This window comes from Phalacrocorax aristotelis, chromosome 13 (genome assembly GCF_949628215.1).
Source record: "Phalacrocorax aristotelis chromosome 13, bGulAri2.1, whole genome shotgun sequence".
NCBI lineage: Eukaryota > Metazoa > Chordata > Aves > Suliformes > Phalacrocoracidae > Phalacrocorax > Phalacrocorax aristotelis.
In genome coordinates, this window is record NC_134288.1 from 5,605,847 (window position 1) to 5,624,735 (window position 18,889).

Here is an 18,889-nt window from a genome sequence, read left to right on the forward strand (position 1 = left end):
TGCTGGGCTGCCAGTTCACTCTTCCTGTCATCAGGGAGCAAGCAATGAAAAGCTGCTCTGCTGCATCCTCCAGACCCTGGGGAGCTCCTGGCCGACAGCAGAGACAGCAATACAGAACATGTGCCTTTGGCTGCTTTGTATCACCAAGCAGTGACAGTCCTGAAGGTGATGCCTGCAAGAGAAGCCTGTGAATTCTTCATTGGTGCTCGTTGCCAGAGGATGGGATCAGCAAAAGGACTGTGATGAGCTGATCATCTAGCATTCTGTGGGGCAGGAATAGCACAGGTTGGCCTTGGCCCTCATAAGAAGCAGAAGGGGTAAATTTGGCATTTCCTCGCCTTGCTGTGATGCAGGAGCTGACTCCTAATGAAATAAATCAGGCAGACACCTCTGCAGGCTGCTTATGTGCTCAGGTCCCTGCTGTAGGCTTTTGTGCTTGGTTTCCAATTCCAGCTGAGAGAAGATTAGCTTGGGGTGGGGAGGAGAGGGTTATTTCTGTTGCTGTTCATGCCACTGACTTAACTGTATTCTGCAAATGCAGATGCTTCACCTGGGCCTAATCCTGCAGGTGCCTCCCCACAGGCAATCCAGTGAATGAGAATGATCTTGACTTCAGAAGTGGCAGCTCATGTACTCAGGTCTTGACTTCTACCTTTGCTTGAAAGATACACAACTTGAAAGAATTCTCTGGTCGCTGAACTATTTCATTTCAAGGTGTCCCATTCAAGGGCTGCTCTTCCATGGTTTGTGTTTTTTAAGTGGAATAAACCCAAAGTCAATTGATGACACTTAAGTGAAGGACTCGTGTAAGTGTTTGCATTCTGCTTCAGTGTCATGCTGTGCTTTAAGTAGTGCCTCAGGGAGATGTGACAGAGGATTTGCAGGTCTTAGCTCAAGCTTCATCGTCTGGTGGGCAGATGAGGAGGCTCTCCAGCATCAGTCAGCAACATGGCTCTTTTAATGGATCCCGCTCCAACCTCAGCAATATTATGGCAAAGTGCACGCTGAATGAATCATAGAATCATAGACTCGTTAAGGTTGGAAAAGACCCTTAAGATCATCGAGTCCAACCGCTAACCTATCACTGCCAAGTCCGCCACTAAACCATATCCTCAAGCACCACGTCTACCCTTCTTTTAAATACCTCCAGGGATGGAGACTCCACCCCCTCCCTGGGCAGCCTGTGCCAGGGCCTGACAGCCCTTTCGGTGAAGAAGTTTTTTCTAATGTCTGGTGCTTTGTAGGAAGGTCGAGGGGGGCAGCTCTGAGTGTGTGCTGGAACAGGAAAATAAGTGCACTTGGTTTTCTCCTTTGTGGGATGCACGTGCCAACCTCTGAATGTGAAATGGGAAGAAGTGTGTGCATAGGAGATGAAGGACCCTTCCAGGCAGGGTTGGTGGTATGGGGTAGGCAGCTTGTTGCTACCACTGATACAGTAAACTCTCACTTGACAGAATTGCCATCTCTTCTTGTATTGCAAGTGAGTAACCAGCGCCCTGAAAGTCCTTTTGAGCTTAGTGGGATGAATCTTGTACGAAGTTGAGACAAAATGTGCAGGAAATGCAAACTTTTCTTAAAAACGATTTTGTGTGCCAACACTTGCATGCCCTTTGTAGGGACTGGCCTTTGACATGGTTGGAGCGTGTCTTTCTCTGCCGCAGCGCCGAGAGGATGGCGATGGCACGAGCACAATACAATAGCGAGTGCCTCACCTTCCTTTTGGCCCCTGAAATAGTCACCCGCTGTCCCCGCGGGGCTGGGGGCCGCATGCATCTAGCAGGATGCTCTCAGCACGGCGGCAGGCAGATCTGCTGAGCTCATGGAAACTCAGCTCGGTCGAACACGAGGAACAGCACTTTTTTTTTTTCCTCTTGTTCTTTAAATAAAACAGAAACCAAAATGCGATGCCTTGCAAACCACAGACACCCATACAGCCAGCTTCTGTGTCATTTTGTAGGTAAGCAAATGCTGGGGCCTGAAACAGTGCTATAGTTAGACCGACCGGTTTGTGCAATGAGAAGTCAAACTGCCTTGTTTTTGGTACAGAGAAGAAACTAGGTAATTGGAAAACAGGCAGCTGGAGTAATGGAGCCAAAGTCTTTCTGAGGCTCTGGGGTCCATCGAGGGTGCTAGGGGACTTGTATCTAAGTCTGGGAGAAGTTGAGCTGTGTCCCCTTCTGGGTGACCTCTCTGCTCCTTTAGAGGTTCACTTGCTGGTTGGTTTGAGGAGATGCTGGTGTCTAGTACTTCCAGAAGATGTCTCTTGGTGTTCGTGGATCTCCCCTCCCCATTTCATTCACCTCTGTAGGCCACTCAAATCTCCTTTTGTTCTGCTGTGAGAGCAGAGCAACTGCTGAAGGATGAGGTGCATGCAGCAAAGCTGAAACATGGGCAAGCAGAGTAAGCCACGCTTCTCCGCTTCTTATAAATCAATGTCCTGTTGCTCTTTCCAAGGTGCAGTCCTGATACCACCAAGTAAGCTTCCAGCGTTTTTTTGGTAAACAGGGAAATGCTGGAATAAGGTCACTTTGCTTTATTAAACCTGCAAAATTAGGTCCTTGTTTCTACTTCAGGTGTGTTTTGGAAAATATTTGTTCACCTTTCAGTGAACAATGGCAGAAGTGGCCTGCAAAAGGAGCAGGGTGGGAGTGCCGAGTGTGCTATGCCGAGAGGCATTTCCTGCCCTTATCTCGCCTCCTCGAGGTATTGTAAACGGGGCTTCAGATCTGCAGCCTGCGTTACTGGAGCGGAGATTGCCAAAAAAGATACTTTCCCAGGAATGCCTGCAAGGGGCAGGAGCTGAGCTGTGCGAAGCTGAGTTCATGAGAGGTGGCGAAGAGCTTTCCAGCCAAGTGCCTGTGTTTGGAAAATGCATCTGCCCCAAAATAAAAGATTTTTGGAAAGTGGGGCTGCATTTATGCCACTCTCGTTGCCAGGGTTTCTGGGGGTTGTGGCAAGTCCCGGCTTGTGGGGACTGTGGGCAGGGGTGAGGGAGAGCTGTGTGGGGCTCTTGTGCCATGGAGGAGCCATGGCACGCTTCCCTCACTTTCCAGTGGCATGCTAAAGTTATAAGTTGATATTTTCCATCTCAGGCAAGTGTTTGAATTTCTCTTATGAAAAACTCTGCAAGGATTTGGGTTTGTCCCTATGTGGAACTAAAGCATTTTTTTCAATCTTAAGTTCTTATTGGATGGAACAGGGTTTTTTTGTTCAGTTCTATCCTGAAACCCTCAAAATAAGGTTTGCAGGTGCTGCTGAAGCTGCCCTTGGCTTTCTGTTGGCCATTTACTGGATAAAGAGACTGCTGGGGACCTGCCTGTGTGCTCTGGCTGAGTTTGTTTTCAGTTCTCAAACCAATTATCTCGCGGAGGAAATGGCATGCCTCGCTGTCAGTCTGCCGAGATATTTATAGGTAAGGTCAAACCCCAGTGGAAGGTCTGTAGCAGTGTTTGGAAGGAGTGGATGGCTCAACCTTGCAAAATTCGTTGGGACGTGGTGGATGTGCTGCATGGCATGGACATTTCCCTGCAGCTCCTCAGAGCAATGCTTCCCTGATTGGGCTGCCTCTCCCTCTGAAGAGGGATGACCGGTGGCTTTTCCTGGGTTGGCTGGATGGGTTAAGGTTTGGTATCCTCACCACATCTCCCACCTGGGTCTAGCTCTTCTGCTGCTCTTTTTCCCATAGATGCTTTGCATCTGTTGCTTACAAGACTGCTTCCTCTCTTTTTGAGCAGGACAGTTGAGCAAGAAGTAGCTTCAGCTGCCCTGTTGGGGCTTTCTCGGGTGCTTGTGAATACTTAAGCTCTCCACAGTCTCCCTTCCCCATCAACTTTTTCTTTCTCGTCTTCTCCAAGCTGGCTGAACCATAAGAGCTCTCATCTCACATGTGCTTATTTGCAGCTTACCTCGATTTGGCATCCTTACCTTGCTATTCAATGTGCGTTGCATGGGTCTATTTGGAAAGGACTCATTCAGTTTGCTCGTGACACTGGCTTTATTTCAAATGCACCTTTCCCTGTTGGACCGCTCCTTAAATCTGGGCTGTTTCCTCCTTCTCTGTAGCAGATGATTGGGCAGCTGCCTGTGGGCCCCCGGTTGATTGCTTGCGGGTAGTGCTGCTCAGAGGTCTCTTGTGGTCACACTGAGAGTCTGGTGCTGTGATTTAACTGCTCTTGTTGCTGTGCTTGTGGAGCCCATACAGCAAAACCAGAATGAGCTAGTGTGTGGTGAAGAAAAGACCTGAAGGAAGAGAGAAATGAACAGAAAACCCCATGTTTTTAAGTAGCTGGGGTGGGTTAAATGTTAGGATGTAGCTCCCAGGGAGGTATTACTGTCTGCTGCCCTCAGCTAGGACTGGGGCGGGAAGGCGCTGATGGATGAAGTAGAAGAGCACAGATAATGCTCCTGGTGAGTAGAGCTTCTCTGGGAAAACCTGCTTGGTGTCGGGGTGCTGGACAGGTAGCCCCATGCACCTCCAGCCTCTGGCTCCTGGGTTATGTGTGCTGGGGTGGCCTTGTCTGGTGTCTGGCTGCCCTGGGCTCTGCCACTGCAGTCATGGTCCGGTCCCCTCTGCCCAGTGTTTTGCTGCTCAGACTGAAATGCTTCAGGGCTGTGGCTGCTGGTGTGCATCAGTGCAGCGCAGTCCTGGCTGCGGCGCTGGGGACACCTCTAACGAGGGTGGTGGTTATGCTGGAAGGGGCCAGCTGGCGGAAAGGATGTGTCTCAGGACTTGAATCTTTCCTGAGTTGTCTGAGGAATGATATCAAATACTATGGAAAATCTTTGCTCATTAAGACTTTCTTCTGCTCGTAAGAGAGGACTGTCTTGAACTATAGATGTAAATAAATTACACACTAAACTACTGCTTAATCAAGAGGGTTTTGGGTTGAGAGTGGTTGAAAGGTGGAATCACAAGGGCCAGCGAGAACCAAGCAATTAAAGTGCAGTTAAGTGAGCTACCTTTTGAGATGGTAGGTGTTGTCTGTCGCATTTTCCAACGGGCTGGTCTTAGTTGCTTGCCGCGCAGGGTGATGAGACTTGATCCCTCACACTCTCCTCCTCATTTCAGGTTTCCACCGTATTCTCATCAGACACTGCAATGGGCCCTTCTCAGCTTGGCCTCAGGATGCTGGTATAGCAGCAGGCAGCTGTGATCCAGAGGACCTGCGGTGGGACGTTGTTTCCCGCTGGGACATCCTTTACCCCCTCTCTCTCAGTGGAAGCGATGGATGCCCACGTGGACCTCCTGACAGAGCTGCAGCTGCTGGATAAGGTGCCCACACTGGAGAGGCTGCGGGCAGCCCAGAAGCGGAGGGCTCAGCAGCTGAAGAAATGGGCGCAGTATGAGAAGGAGATGCAGCACAAGAAGCGGAAGCATGAAAAGAAGAGAAATGCTGTTAACCGAAAGAAAGTGTGTTTTGAAGCCAGTGTTGCTCTGCTGGAAGCTTCTCTGAGGAACGACTTGGAGGAAGGTACGGCCCCTGTGTCTGGCAATGTCTTTGTCTGGCTACCTGTGAGGTCTGTGTAGTGCTGTGGTGCGCAGAGGCACCTGTGTTGACATCCATGGGCTGGACTACCCTTGACGTGGTGTTAGTCTCTAGAGCGTTGGCATCTCTGACATAGCTATGGGGTCCTCAAAACACTGTGTGACATCAGCGTTACTTAGATTGACATCAGGAGTGGGTGCACAAACGCCAGGATAGGGCAGGAGTTATGACTGAGATTTGGGGAAAGGGAGGCAGCTTTTGTCTCTTTCCTTTTAAGGTGTGAAACACTTCTTTGCCTTCTGGGTGTGCCTGTTTTAGTGGTTTTATAGAAGTCTGTTGCAGGGATTTACATGTCAGTGTAAATCTCTTCAGTTTTCCTGCTTGGGGGGATGGATTGAGAGCTACATAGATGTATGAATCTTTTCCCTATTCAGAATACTGAAAAGCATGGCTTTGCTTAATGCTTCCTATAGAAGAGAACTGCAAATTGTTCAGAAATTTTAATTGCACCATTTCAAAGTGCTTTGCTTTTGCTTCAAAATCTGAAAGGAGAAAAAAAAAATGTCTAAAAGTCAATCCCTGTTAGCCTCACCACAGCATGGGGAAAAACCTGTAAGCTCTGGGGAGCCAGAGCGTACTTCTCAGCAGAGAAGTAAAGACATTTCTTGGAGAAAACCTGGAGCAGCTCTTGGGGTTGCTGCTCTGCAGGCAGCAGAATCGGGGTGATTTTCATGATCCCTTGGCATGGCAGAGACAAGGGAGATGCTTAGGAAACCTGGCAACTCTTGAAAGAAGCAGTCTATACTTGCCTGGTATGTGGGTGGAAGGCAAGGACCTCGTCGTGTCTCTGTTTCTGAGAAGGCCTCTTGTGCACTGTAACTTGTCCTCGTGTGCATGTTTTGCAGCTGTTTGGAAATGGAGTGCTTTGGTGGTGGACAGCGATGCCTGCCTGGGCAGTGCGTTACAGGTGTTTGCCAAGCCCTGCTGTGTGTCTGTGGTTTTGCGTGCATTCGTAGCCTCTCTCGCAGAGAGCAGACCTGTGATAATGCCCTGGAAACCACCGGCTTTTATTTGTTTCATCCTTGCTTTAAAGGTTTAGCAGTTGGTTCCGGCTCTTTGCTTCAATGAGCCTGTGTTTCTCACTCTGAGCTGTTGCAGTCTTCTAGGTGAGCCCCAACAGTGAAGCAACTAGAGCCCTACTGTGAAATTGTGTCTGTTGGCGTTGCCTGAGACGACAGATTGACTTGTGTTGCCTTTGCCCGTGCTGGCAGATGCTTGGCAGGAGATGGCTCTAGGTTTGGTACCCAGCTGCCCATCTGTAAGTGACAGGTCACAGCGTTGGGGTGGACAACGAGCGTTTCGTCCTCTCAGTGCGGCGATAGCGCCTCTGCTCAGTGCTTGGGCTGGAAGGTGTGATGGGGCCAACGGGCCTGCAAGAGGCCCAGCCTTGTAGTCTGGCTTTCGGCACTTTCTGGCTTTTTTTTGGATCTGTGCATTTGGAAGGAGGAAAGATCCTTCACTGTCTGCATTACAAATGCTTATTTTGCGAGAGATGCACAAATGGCAGAGGCGTGTGCAGACACGGCGCTGGTGGAGCGTAGTTGTGCACCCTGAGGGCAGTGAGCGGGCAGAGCTGGCGTGTGTTCAGGCAGCGGCACTAACGTACTGGTGTCACAGGTCCTGTGGACGACGGTCTCGCGCTGCATGTGGACGTGGGTACGTTGGGGGTGCAGGAGTTGAACCTTCAGCTCGCAGCTTCAGCCTTTTCCTCCCGTAAGAGAAAATCCATTGCAGCAGGTCTCTTTTGGTACTATAATCGTGTTGACCTCTCTGTAGGCAAGCCCACGCAGGGGGCTTTAACTGCTGGTCTCTCTTTCCAATGCAAGGCTGCTTACACCAAATGTGATACAGGCATTTCCCTGCTCGGTGGAAAATCAACCTCTCCACCTGCCGGAGAGAGCAGGGGCAGTATCCCTCGTGCCACAGGTGCTTCCCCTGTATAGCTGGATTTTTCAGATGCCTCAAATTTTTAATTTTTTTTTCTTTGTGGTCAATTAATTTAAGTCCGAAAAATAGTGTGTGGGCAGGTTCTCCCCCTGCTCTGCTCCCTCTGTGCTGTGGGACCAGTATAAAGGGGAGGAGGGGGCAGGTCAAACTCAGATGCTAAACTGGGAAAACTCCTTATCGAGTGCCCTGGGCCAAAGTGAAGAAGTTTGTGAGCTTTTGGAGGTCCCAGGTGATTATTTTGGTGTATGAATCATCTTTTGTTTCCATGTGGGAAGTGGAGGGGGAGGTGAAATAGAAATGATTAAGAAGTGGAGAAGTTAGCGGGGGGAAGGTTAGAGAGCTGGGGGTGCAGCTGGCACACGTCACCTCCGAGCTGCCTCTGAGCGGGTGTGCCCCTTCTGCTCTCTGTTACTTTTCTGCACTTTTGTGTTTATTTTTTAACATTCTCACTCCTGAATTGGGAGAGGGGAGGGTAGTAGGTGCTGCGCAATGGAATCCAGGAAAAGAAAGCAGAGTTGAATAGCGAGTTGGCTCGTCGTCCGGCCGGTTACCTGACATAACCTCCTGATGGAGGCAGTGGATTGAGCCGTGTAGGATGGAGTCGGTGGGTGCACAACCCTGCCCTGCTCTTCAGGGAGCAGCCCCATGTCCCTGTGACCTGGACGTGCTGACTTCACTGTCCTTTGCCTGCGCCTTGCCCAGGTGTAACTGAAAGAGCAGTGCTTGTTTTGCTCAGCTCCCATGTGCCCGTGGGTATCTGCAGCACCTTCCCTCGGCCCGTTTCCTTCTGCCATCGATGGCATGGTCACCAGGCTGAGCCATCCAGTCTTTCTACCTAGCCTGTGACTTCTCTGGCTCTGCAAATACAACTGTGTTGGAGAAGAGGATTTCTTTCCATGTAAGAAATCCAGGTTACTCTGTGGCTGATGAGTCCACGGGTGACTGGGCATGTTGCAGAATTGCTGTATCTCAGCATGGTGGTGAAGCAGGGCTGAAGGCAAGGGCTCCCAGGGAACCTCAGCCCTGGCATGGGCAGGGGTGATGGCTCCTGCCTGCTTGCTCCTCACATCTTCTGCAACAGATCTGTCAAAATATCTCAGGTTTAACAAACAAACTGCTATTAAAAGCTCCTTTGGATCTCTGCTGGCAGAACCAGGGTAGGGAGCACACTGCAAACACGCTGGTGGCAGATGTGAGCTGACAGTCGCACTGGGGAGAAGTAGGTGATGGGCAGAGACCTCAGACCGAGGGTAGCGGTTCCCCTGGGCTGCAGTGTGCTGCCTGGGGCCTCTGGATCAGAAAGCTGAAATATTTACAGACAGTTCAGGGGTGAGCTTCGAGGTGAGAGCAGAGCACTCCCAGTTGCCACACTGGACCCACTCCGCTCTCCCCGGCAGAGGAGCTGGGAAGGGCATGCTGTGGGGGGGCATCATGCACAATCACCGTTTTGAGTGGAAATATGTTCAAACCCTCATCCAGCTCTAGGAGTGATCTGAGCTGGTTGCAGGGGGATGGTGCAAAGCAGAGGATGCTTAGTCCATACAGAGCTTCCAGGGAGCACCAATGTTGTATGCAACCTCTGGGCTGTTCTAATGGCTGCAAAGGAGAGTTGCTTTGTAATGCAATAAAGCGATGCTTTATAAGGTACTGTACTAATTGCAAAGAAATTGTGAGGGCTGCTGAAGGTTGAGGCCCTTCAAGGCCATCCTGCAAGGTAGTGGGCAGAAACTGTGGGGAGGAGGCTGGTCCCAGCATTCCCAGGGCAGTACCTCGTCCCTGAAAGCAGCCCTGGCTGCTGCAGGGCTGTCGTGTCCAGGTCTTTCTACATCGCTGAGCCGCCCCAGAGCACAGGGAGAGGAGCTGGTGTTCTGTGAATTGAAGAAAGAGATCCCAGAGGTGGATAAAGTGGCTGCCTGTACAGACACGTGGCGTTTGCTGCCTGAAGTCCCTTTGCACACCTGGCCCATTTGCAGCGGGAGCTTCCGCTTGTATGACAGAAGCTGGAGGTGCTCGTGTTAGCTGGGGGGTGAGCTGTGTTCCCTTCCGCTAACCAATGGAGAAATAAAGCCCCCAAAGGACCGGTTCACCTTCCAGTGCTGCTGGAGGTGCCCTGGTTTCTCCCGCTCTCGGGTGAGAGCTGCCTCCCCGCAGGCTGCCCTCCCGGCCGTGGCTCTGGGAAGCACTGCTGCAAAGTCCTTCAGCTCCCACCTTCTGGCACTTCATCCTGCAAGCAAAACTTTGTCAGAGCCAGAGTGTTGCATAAAACAACGTTTCTGCAGAAGTTCAACCATGTAGAGCCTTATGGCTGCTGAGCCAGAAAGTGAATGAAAACTCAGGTTTGACCTTGGACTCAGCATCCAGCAAAACGGTTCCCGCGTAGCAGAGCAGCGGGTGCGGGCTTGGGGCTCGCAGGGAGCTGCGCCGGTGCAAAGACGATTTCCCCGGGAGGGTATAAGTGTTGCACAGCTTATTTATACAAATACATTCCCCACGTTTCCCTTCATGCCGACCCTTAAATCTCCTGTAAACGTGCGGTAATGCTGAGCGCAGTAAACCCTTTTGGGAGCCATCCCCAGGCAGCTCCTACTGCGCTCCCTTTGCACCTTTCTGGAATAAAACCAACCTTGTCATTTGCAAAGGCACTTTAAAAAGAGGCCCTAATTAGTGTCTATAAATTGCTTTCTTTAACCTTTCCAAGCTGATGTGATCTGTTCCCTTGTTACTAAAAACCGTTTATGAGGTGCCTTAATTTTCCACCCACATTATTAGTCTCCTGAAGCTTTTTACACGGGGTTCCTGTGTCCGTGTCTATGAGCAAGTGCATTTATGTCTGAGAAGATTTTTCTCCTGGGTTTTGTGCCCTTTGAAGGGCTCTGAAAAAAAATCTCTTTTATCGCCAGCAGTCTGAGTGTATATCTGGGTATTTGGGGAATGACCTGAGTCAGAAATTAAAAGCTTCTGTTCAATAATAAAGGCGTTTCTTGAGTTTTAAACTCCATAGGTGTGGAAACAGAAGCCGTCCTCTTCCGGAAGCTGTGTGGGAACTCTTGGCAATGATGGATTTTGTTAATTTTGTTAATAGTGGTTGGAGTGTCTTCCAAAAGCAGATTCACATATTTGGCCACATTTAACTTGCTTTTTTGTGCAATCTGGATGTGATGCCAATGCGGGGTGGCTTGCATATGGCAGCTAACTAGATGGCATCTGGGAGCATAAGCAATATTGAATGTGCAACTTTCTTTGTTGTCATAACAAGTAAATAATATTTTTTTCTCTGACTTCCTGGAATTTCAGTCAAGTGGGAAAATTACTTCCATTTCCATAAGAGCTTGAAATGCCAACTTTTCTGTTTGGAAATCAATGCTGAAAGACCATCTCAGGTTTTCCTCTCCCTCCCCAAACCTGGAGTCACCTTAAACATTTTGTTTCAAACCCTTTCTTTAAACAAAAACATGTTTGATACTTTTTAAAATTTCCTTAAAGAACAAAATGAGCTTTCCTTAACTTCAGAATGTATTTTGTAAAACGTGACACCAGCTGTTGTGGAAGAGCTTTGGTTTCAGTGTGTCAAGCCTCTTCTTAATCCCTTTCAGAAGGATCGGGGTGTCTGTTCTTGGGGCGCTGGCTGTTGCATGCACTGAGCCTCGCTGCTTGCCATTTCAAGACGTGTGAGTTGGGAAACAGACTCTTTCCATACCTCCAGACCAGAAATTCTGCATCTTTTGTGTTTCTTGGTTACAACGAGGCTCGTAGCACAAGCAGCCTCCCTCCTGCACCCCGCGCAGTGAGCAACTGCGTTTCTTGACTAAAAGGAGAACTGAAAATGTGCATGCAAATGTGCTCTGACCGTCCTTGCTAAGAAACGGTGACGTAGGGATCCTGACTGGAATTTTTTTGATCAAAATTTAAACCTCTCCCCCCCCCCCCCCCCCCCCCGTAACCTCTTGCAGGCCCGGCTGCCCACCCGTGCCTCCGTGGGCACATCTTTCCGCTTGCGCTGTGTTTCAGCAGAGCGCGTGTTCTCAGCTAGCGTGATGGAAATGGGTTGGTTTCACAGTGTTTCGGTTCCTGACTTTTACGCGTGTGCCAGCTTCCACCGTTTCTGATACCACTGAGAATATTTCTTATGTATCTTGTAATAGTATTACAAGACAATGAATAAATATTGGGTTCAGACTACTTGTCCCTCCAGTAAGGAAGGTCTGTTTGGATTCAAGGTGTTTTAAATCAAATAGGGGTCGGCCAATGACTGTTGCCAATCCCAGATTTTGTTTCTTACTGGAAGTGGCTTTAAATCAGTCAGTCGGCTTCTAGAATTTGGCTACAATATGTTTTGGAGGGGAAACTCGGAACTAGTGTTTCCCTAAATGCAAACTGGGCCTTCCTTTGGTCGATCAGTATTGTCGATGGTTGCTGCTTAATGCAACTGTGAGGAAGGAGCATTCCCTTTTGAAAGGAGGTCTGGCCAGTGGGGAGTAAAGGCTGAAACTCTTAGGGTTGTGCATGCTAGGTGCAGTAGGTAGGATATGTAAGGTCACCATCTGCTCTGCAAACCCTGCCCAGCCAAATCACAGCAGGGAGAGCTCAGGACACAACGGCCGCCTTCACTGGGAACGTCAGGACTTTTGTCAGCTGAAGGCAGATTATCGATGGAACCTTAATTCAACCAGGTACCTGGGGCTGCTTGTGCATACAACCAAGTGCTAAATCACTGGTGTTTAACCTTTCGCTTCCCTCTCCTGGCTGCTCTGCTTCCAATGACATGGAGGCAGTCTTGGATGGCTGCTTATTTTCTGATACCTACAGGCTGCCAAATGTCGAAGCCAGAATTTCCCAGTCTGAGCCTGATAACACTTGCTGATACATCGGTGCCTTTTTCTAGCCAGTAACTTCCTGGCTTGGTTGTCCTTGTGATTTTCCCCGGGAGGATCACTGCCTGCCGCCCGCACGAGGGGGACCAAGGCGTGGAAGTGTAGCAATGGCCGTGGATGTGGGTCGGATCAAGCGCTGAAAGCAGCACACCTGGCTGCCTGTGCGGTGGGATAATGGCATGGAGGGGCTGACGCTACAGCCCAGCCAGCTCCTCGCTCCGGGGGGCTGTGACATGGGGTTTCTTGCAGGCAACGTGTTTCTTGCCTGCCTGGCTGCTTCCAGGTGTGTGCTGTTTCCTACGTTCCGATTAACTGTGTGTTTTGTCCCACTCCAATAACGATAACTCAGAGCATAAATAGCAGCTCAGTGGGAGACCTCTGGTATCTTCTGATAATAAGCAGCCGCATCCTGGAGTGAAATATTGTCTGTCTTCCCACCTTGGCCATGACCTCTGATGGCCAAGGCTGTGCCTCGCCGCAGTGCTATGTTGCGATATCTAATCCAGTTCTGCCAAAAGGATATAAGATGTTAGCCTGATCACTCCTGAGAGCTCGCTGGTACCTGGAGTTTTGCAGCCTCATTGTGTTTTCAAGTGCATTTTGAATCTTCCCCCCCACCTCACACCCCCCACCCCCCAAAAAAAACCAACCCAAAACCTACCTCTTCTTTGCAAATGAATATTGGTGGGGAAATGAAGCCTCCTTGCAGGGCTGAGCCTCACGTGGCTGCTTTACTCTGATGCAGCTGAAGATGCAGTACGTGGATATATTTTCCAGACAGGAGGAACTTGGCTGTAAGCTGTGGCTGCAGGCTCTGCATTCTGCCCCTTCTGGTCAAGGAGAACTTGAAAAGTGGATTAAATCTATTTTTTTTTCCCCAGATTTAAATTCCTGCCTCTCTGGATTCAGGTCAGCTCAGCTAGTGTAGATTTCTTCCTCCTAGAATCATGGAAAATAGAGGGTGAGAGGGCCTCAGGAGGTCATGTAATCTACCTCCTGCCCCAAGGCAGGATCAACTATATCTAAAATGCCTGCTAATGAGGCTGGAGTTAGGTATCTGTCTTAGTGTATTTATAGGCATCTGTGCAACACAAGATACCTGTGCAAGCAGCCCTGCTTCTCATTCACTTCTGCATATTTTTCCCACTTGCTTAATTTTATTCCCCTTTATTTTGCTTTGCATCCCATCCTTCCACTTATTGACTACGAGTTTTCCTACTTCCGTGAAGAATGCTCCAATTCTTTCTTTAATAACAGTTGCTATGGCAGCCAGTTCAGGCAGTGCCTTATAACCTAGTGTAGAGCTGCTTTTACATACACTTTCACTGCTTGTTTTTATCCCTGGAGCCTGGCAAGGTCTTTGGGAAACCTTATCACCCACTGCAAATGTCTTGACAAAAAATAATAATAATATAAAAATCAGGTTCTGGCACAACTGTTAAAAATGTCTCCTAAGCCTTGCCTACCCTCTAACCTGTCACCTAACAGATGCTAAATAGGCCAGGAAGTGAACTGTTTAATTCTGTCTGCTGATGCCTTTGTAATCAAGAGCCAAGATGCAATCAAGCACCCTGCACTCCTTGTAATTCGGGGAACAAGAGCCCATGTGCAGCTACCAGCAAGCGGAAGCAGTTTCCACTGAGGTCCCTGCAATTTGCAACTGCTTATTGCTGAATTTGGCCTCCAGGTTCCCTAGATAGCCTGAGGTAGGCTGGCTATAAATGTTACTCATGTAGGAAACTGGCTTTAGTTGCTCAGCTGTGCTCCTCATGCTCCGCATGCATTTTATAACAGTTCGTAGCATCTCGATTTGGCCAAGGATTTCAAGCTAGATCTCAATTCCCTTTTTCCTGGTGGTCTTGTCTGCTTTGCCTGGCTTTGCTTTCAAGGTGGCACAGAGGAGTGGTTCCTGTCTTGAGTGTAAGAGCACTGGGCTCTGAATTGCAAGGGGAAGCTTCCAAAGTCTCATTTCAATTTGTGTGCTTTTACCTGGGCTGACAAAAGAGATCATATTGGTAATCACCCCTCCTCACCCCAAAAAACCAAACCAACCAACCAAAAAACCCACCAAAAAGAAAAACCCCAAAAAACATGAAACAACAAAAGAAACCCTACTCTTTTGTTTTTTCTCCTTCCCAGGGCTACTGCTATAGCATCCACTTCCAAAAAGAGGAGACTAGAGCAGGAGTTAACCTCACACCCTTCTCGTTGCTTGCGCCAGCCCTGTTTTAGCCCGGTTAGCAGCTGATGGTTTCCGTAGCAGAGAGGCGTTATCTGTATGCAGCTTGTATTTTGTCCTGTTACACCTACATCTGTCTGGAAAGATCCACATTTTGAGTGGGTGGGGGAGATTCCGGCACCTTCAAAGTATTTCCACTGCGGTCTGATTCAGAGCAGCAAAGGTTGTAGATCAAGTACTGATACTTGCATGGTTCCTGTTGAAACGATAAGGCTTGAACGCAGTGAGACAGGATGGCTTGGTGTATTCAGAGTCCTTCAAATTACCCAGTCTGAAGCATCCTCTATGTAAAAAACCATCTATTTCAATAAAAGCAGAATTTTACCAGCAGAATATTTCTGACTGAAAGCGTGCAGTCCTTGCACAGGAATGGACTCTGCAGCTCTGCTGCACCGAGGTTTCATTGCTACAGGACATCCACAGTCTGCCCAGTGGCCTGGGATAAGGAAGTCACCTGAAAACCCGTACCAGCCCTCAGCCTCTTGGAGAGGAGAAGGAGCGATGCAGTAAAGGACAGCCATTTCATTCGCGTTAAGGATGTGGTGAGAAGAGCACTTTCTGCGTCTGTCTACCAACGTTGGGTTCAGTTCTCGCGTGTTGTCAGTGGAGGCAGGTGAGATCTGAACTGGGGTGCTGTGATTAACACTCTGGAGAATCTGTCAGCTCTACGGAGACCAGGACCTAACTTAGAAACCTGGGGCTGAGTGACACGTGGTGCTCCCCCAAAGAGCGGGTTTCAACCTACTTAGGAGCTCAGACTCTTCCTGTGACTCTCGAACTTCTCAGACCTGGTTTATTTTTTCACTTCAGATCCTGCTAGTTTGTCTTTAATTAGCAAGGCCAGAGCAAGGCTCCTCGGGAACTTAAATAGGACTCTTCATTCAATTAAAATTTTTGGTTTGGTAGCCTGAAATAGCAGGCATTAGAAAGAGCCAGAGCTCCAGCGAAGGAGGACGGTCCCCGTGGATCTGCAGTGACATCCTCCTGGCTGTCAGGCAGCCGATCACGGGGTTTTCTTTCCTCCTAAAGCTTGGGCTGTCAAAACAGTGATGCAAGTCCTGAATGTGATATGAAGCTCCAGTCTGGGCTGTAACCAGTCAACTTCCAACCTGCTGCTGGATGCTCTGCCAAAACCACAATGTATATGGGTTGGTAGGTGACAGCGGCTCATGAGGAGATGCTGGAAGTCCATTTTGCTTTTATTAGAAGGGCCAGTGAGTTTAAAATTTCATCTTAAAGGGCATCTAAGCAGGATTCCCTGTGTGCTTTCATAGTAGATTTATTCTTCTGTAACTTTAATCACACGGTTGTGAAATAGCTACGGACAAGCTGCCACTCTGCCTGCTGACCCAAATTATTTGCATCTGTGACAACTTTCCATCACTCTTCAGAGACAGGAAAACTGTCATTTGAGGACTGGTCAGCATTGAGTCTGGCGTGGATTCAAGATTTGGGTCAGCATTGCATTGTATCACTCACTGCTCTGAGATTTCCCATGTGCTTAGTAGCAGGAATATTGCAGCGTTGATCTGTCCAGTTACCCTAACAAAACAAGAGAACAGGAAGTATTTCGTGCTTCACTTACATTCAGAGACTTGTCTTCTAGCTGAAGGGGAATATTTGTTGATGTATTTCCTCCTATGAAGTGGCATTGACAGTTTGAATTGCAGCTAGAGGTGGAAGGAGCCGTGCCTGGAGCAGTGCGAGGGTGACAAGACAGAGGTCTGGCAATCTGGCTTTGCTTGGTGCTTGAATTAGTCTTTTGTGTTTGAAAGCTTCCAGAAATGTGCTGCTCATTCAGCCTTCCTGGACCAAGCTCCAGTAAGAGCACATTCAGCTACCATTAACTAGGGGCTTCCTGTGAATCCCTGAGGATTTTGGCACAGATCTCTCAAGTTATTGGATGTTTTAACTTCTGCTGAAGTCAGTTTGGTTTGATCACCTAATGCATTTGTGTTCCTTAAGAATACAGAGTCCATCTGAAAGATGCTCAGCTCCTTTCTGTTGGATGCTGGTATAAACACCACCCAGTTAAGCACTCCTACACCACAGTATTAAAATATGCTGGCATGGCATTTTGTTCCCCCTTGGGGATTGCCCCAGTCAGCACCAGGCGTTCCCAGCAGCAGCGGAAACATCTCATCCCTTTGCTGTGGGGAGGAGTGCTTCCCCGTGGCAGCCATTAGCCAGTTCTGGAAACAAACCCTGGTGGTGTGGGCTCCCCACCTTCCTCCTTCCCCTCCCAGAGGAAGGGGATGTGGGTTTTCCAGCTGTGGAACAGGAAAGAAATGGGGGGATCCTGTTTACCTACCCACTGAGCTGCTCACATCTATTTAAAGCTCCTCCTTGCAACATGCTGCTTATCGCTGTGGCACCTTGTTCGCCAGCTGTGCTGTCTCTGCTGTGCCCTCTGGAAAGAGCTCTGCCATGCAGCATCACACGTGGAGGTCCTGAGATGCCGCAGCTGGGATGCTGGAGAGTGGTCCAAAACCCAGTGGGCTGATTTGAGGGGTTAAGACAGCAACAGTGGTTGCTGTGTAACTGGGGGGTGAAAACACCAGCTTTGCCACCCACAGACCATGGGGTTTTGGAACTGGGGGGCAAAAGAGGGATATTTATCCACACTGCAGTGGGCAAAGTTGGCCTTGCAGTTTTGCCCTGTCCCAAAGCAGTTTCTGTCATAAATCCTAATGACATCCAACTCAGTATCGACTCCTTGGGAGATAACAGCGTCTCAACTGTGCATGAACATGGAGGTTTGGCGAGAGGATGTTGGGCACTGGCTGATTTGTTGTGGGCATCCCTTTGCTCATGTTGGCAGGTGGGAACTCTCCGCAGCTGCGGCAGAAGCGTGGCAGGCCTGCTGGGCGGGGGGCACCTTCCCACAGGGGACAGGAGATAGCTTCGAAGCAGGAGAACCAGGAGTGCCTCCGGTGCACGGCACCTGGGAGCGCACTGTGCTTCTGCGTGCTCCTGATGCTACGGGAGGGTCTTGCTTCTGTATGGGAGCATTTGTCTCATCGTTACACTCCGAGGGCTGTTAGCAAAGGCAAGCGGGGTGACAGAGCTGCGACTGGAGAGGGTGTTTTGGTAGAAATGCTTGCGGGGTAGGTGAAGGGAAGGCTGGAGGTCTCCCTGCCAGAGCTGGATGCAGACAGTGTAGGGGCAGGGAGATCGGTGCAGCCTGCCCCTGGCTCTGGGACAGTCTCCTGCAGCAACAAAAACCCCATTAGATTTGGCACAATTTGCCAAATGTATAGAGTGTTTGTGTAAGACGTTGACCTGTGGGTTTAGGCGTTTAACCTGAGCAGAAGCGTCACGGGCTGTGGCGGGTTTGTGCTTTGGAAAGCAAACCTGTACTTGTGCTTGTGCATCCCAGGGGATGCACGCAGCTCCGGAAAGCAGCGGGACTGGCAGGAGCTAGCGGGGATGCTGCCAGGGCAGCCTTCTCACAGAGTGCTGGCGGGGGGAGCTTTTTGTGCTGTCCTCAGCCCTGGGGAGTGAGTCGTTCCCATGGGGTTTGGGGAGAGCGGGTGTGCAAGGGGCTCCCTGGGGGGCTTTTTACCCTGCCAGCCTGGGTGCGTCTGGTCGCGAAGGAGCTGGCCCCGGTGTTAATGAGAAGCCCCGTAGCTGTGCTGTGGATGGCAGAGTGTAGGAGCCCAGGTCACTGAGTGCAAGTCACTGAGTGGCCGCATTTAACTAAAATTAGTCCCTTGTAAGCGGTGGTGGCAGCTGTGCATAAGAGTAAGGTAATCTTGCCGGGGGAGAGGATTTGCTGGAGTAGGTGATGGCTCCCTGGTGTCCTGGCAGTGCCAGGGCTGGTGCAGGTACCACAAGTTGTATTGGGCTTCCCTTGGGAAGGCAGGCACGGCGCCCCTGGGGTGTGCATGCATGGTGTTCCCACAAGGTTCAGTGCTGCAAGCATCCCTGGGGGCAGCACTGACGTGCCCTGCCTTAGTCCGAATGCCAGCTTGTATCAGGGACCACGTAACCACACTGGCGTGCATCCTTGGAGCGGGATGCTTGGGGACCTGCCCATGGGCACAGCCAGCACTTGAACTGCATCCCTCCTGCATGGCCTTTCCCGCTGTCTGAAATGGGCTGAGCCAAAAGCCTTGGTCTGGCAATGTGGCGTCAACCTGCCCGCAGTCAGGACAAGCTGCCTGGTGCAGGGAGAATGGCACTGCCAACAGGCAATGAGCATCAGCTACTCTATTTAATTAAATTTGGGGGGGCTTTTTTAATGGCCTATTCTTTTTTGGACAGCTGCTTAACTGGGAAAGTAA

General features: G+C 49.8%; 1 protein-coding gene across 1 annotated transcript in view; it reads left to right on the forward strand.

Moving 5' to 3' along the window:
• The window catches only part of PPP1R16B (protein phosphatase 1 regulatory subunit 16B), a 60,778-nt gene that overhangs the window by 14,933 nt on the left and 26,956 nt on the right, over window positions 1–18,889 (forward strand). Inside the window, exon 2 of the mRNA XM_075108980.1 lies at window positions 5,069–5,471. Within this exon, the coding sequence (XP_074965081.1) occupies window positions 5,225–5,471 (247 nt within the window). The 5' untranslated portion in view covers window positions 5,069–5,224. The remainder of the gene's footprint in view (window positions 1–5,068; window positions 5,472–18,889) is intronic.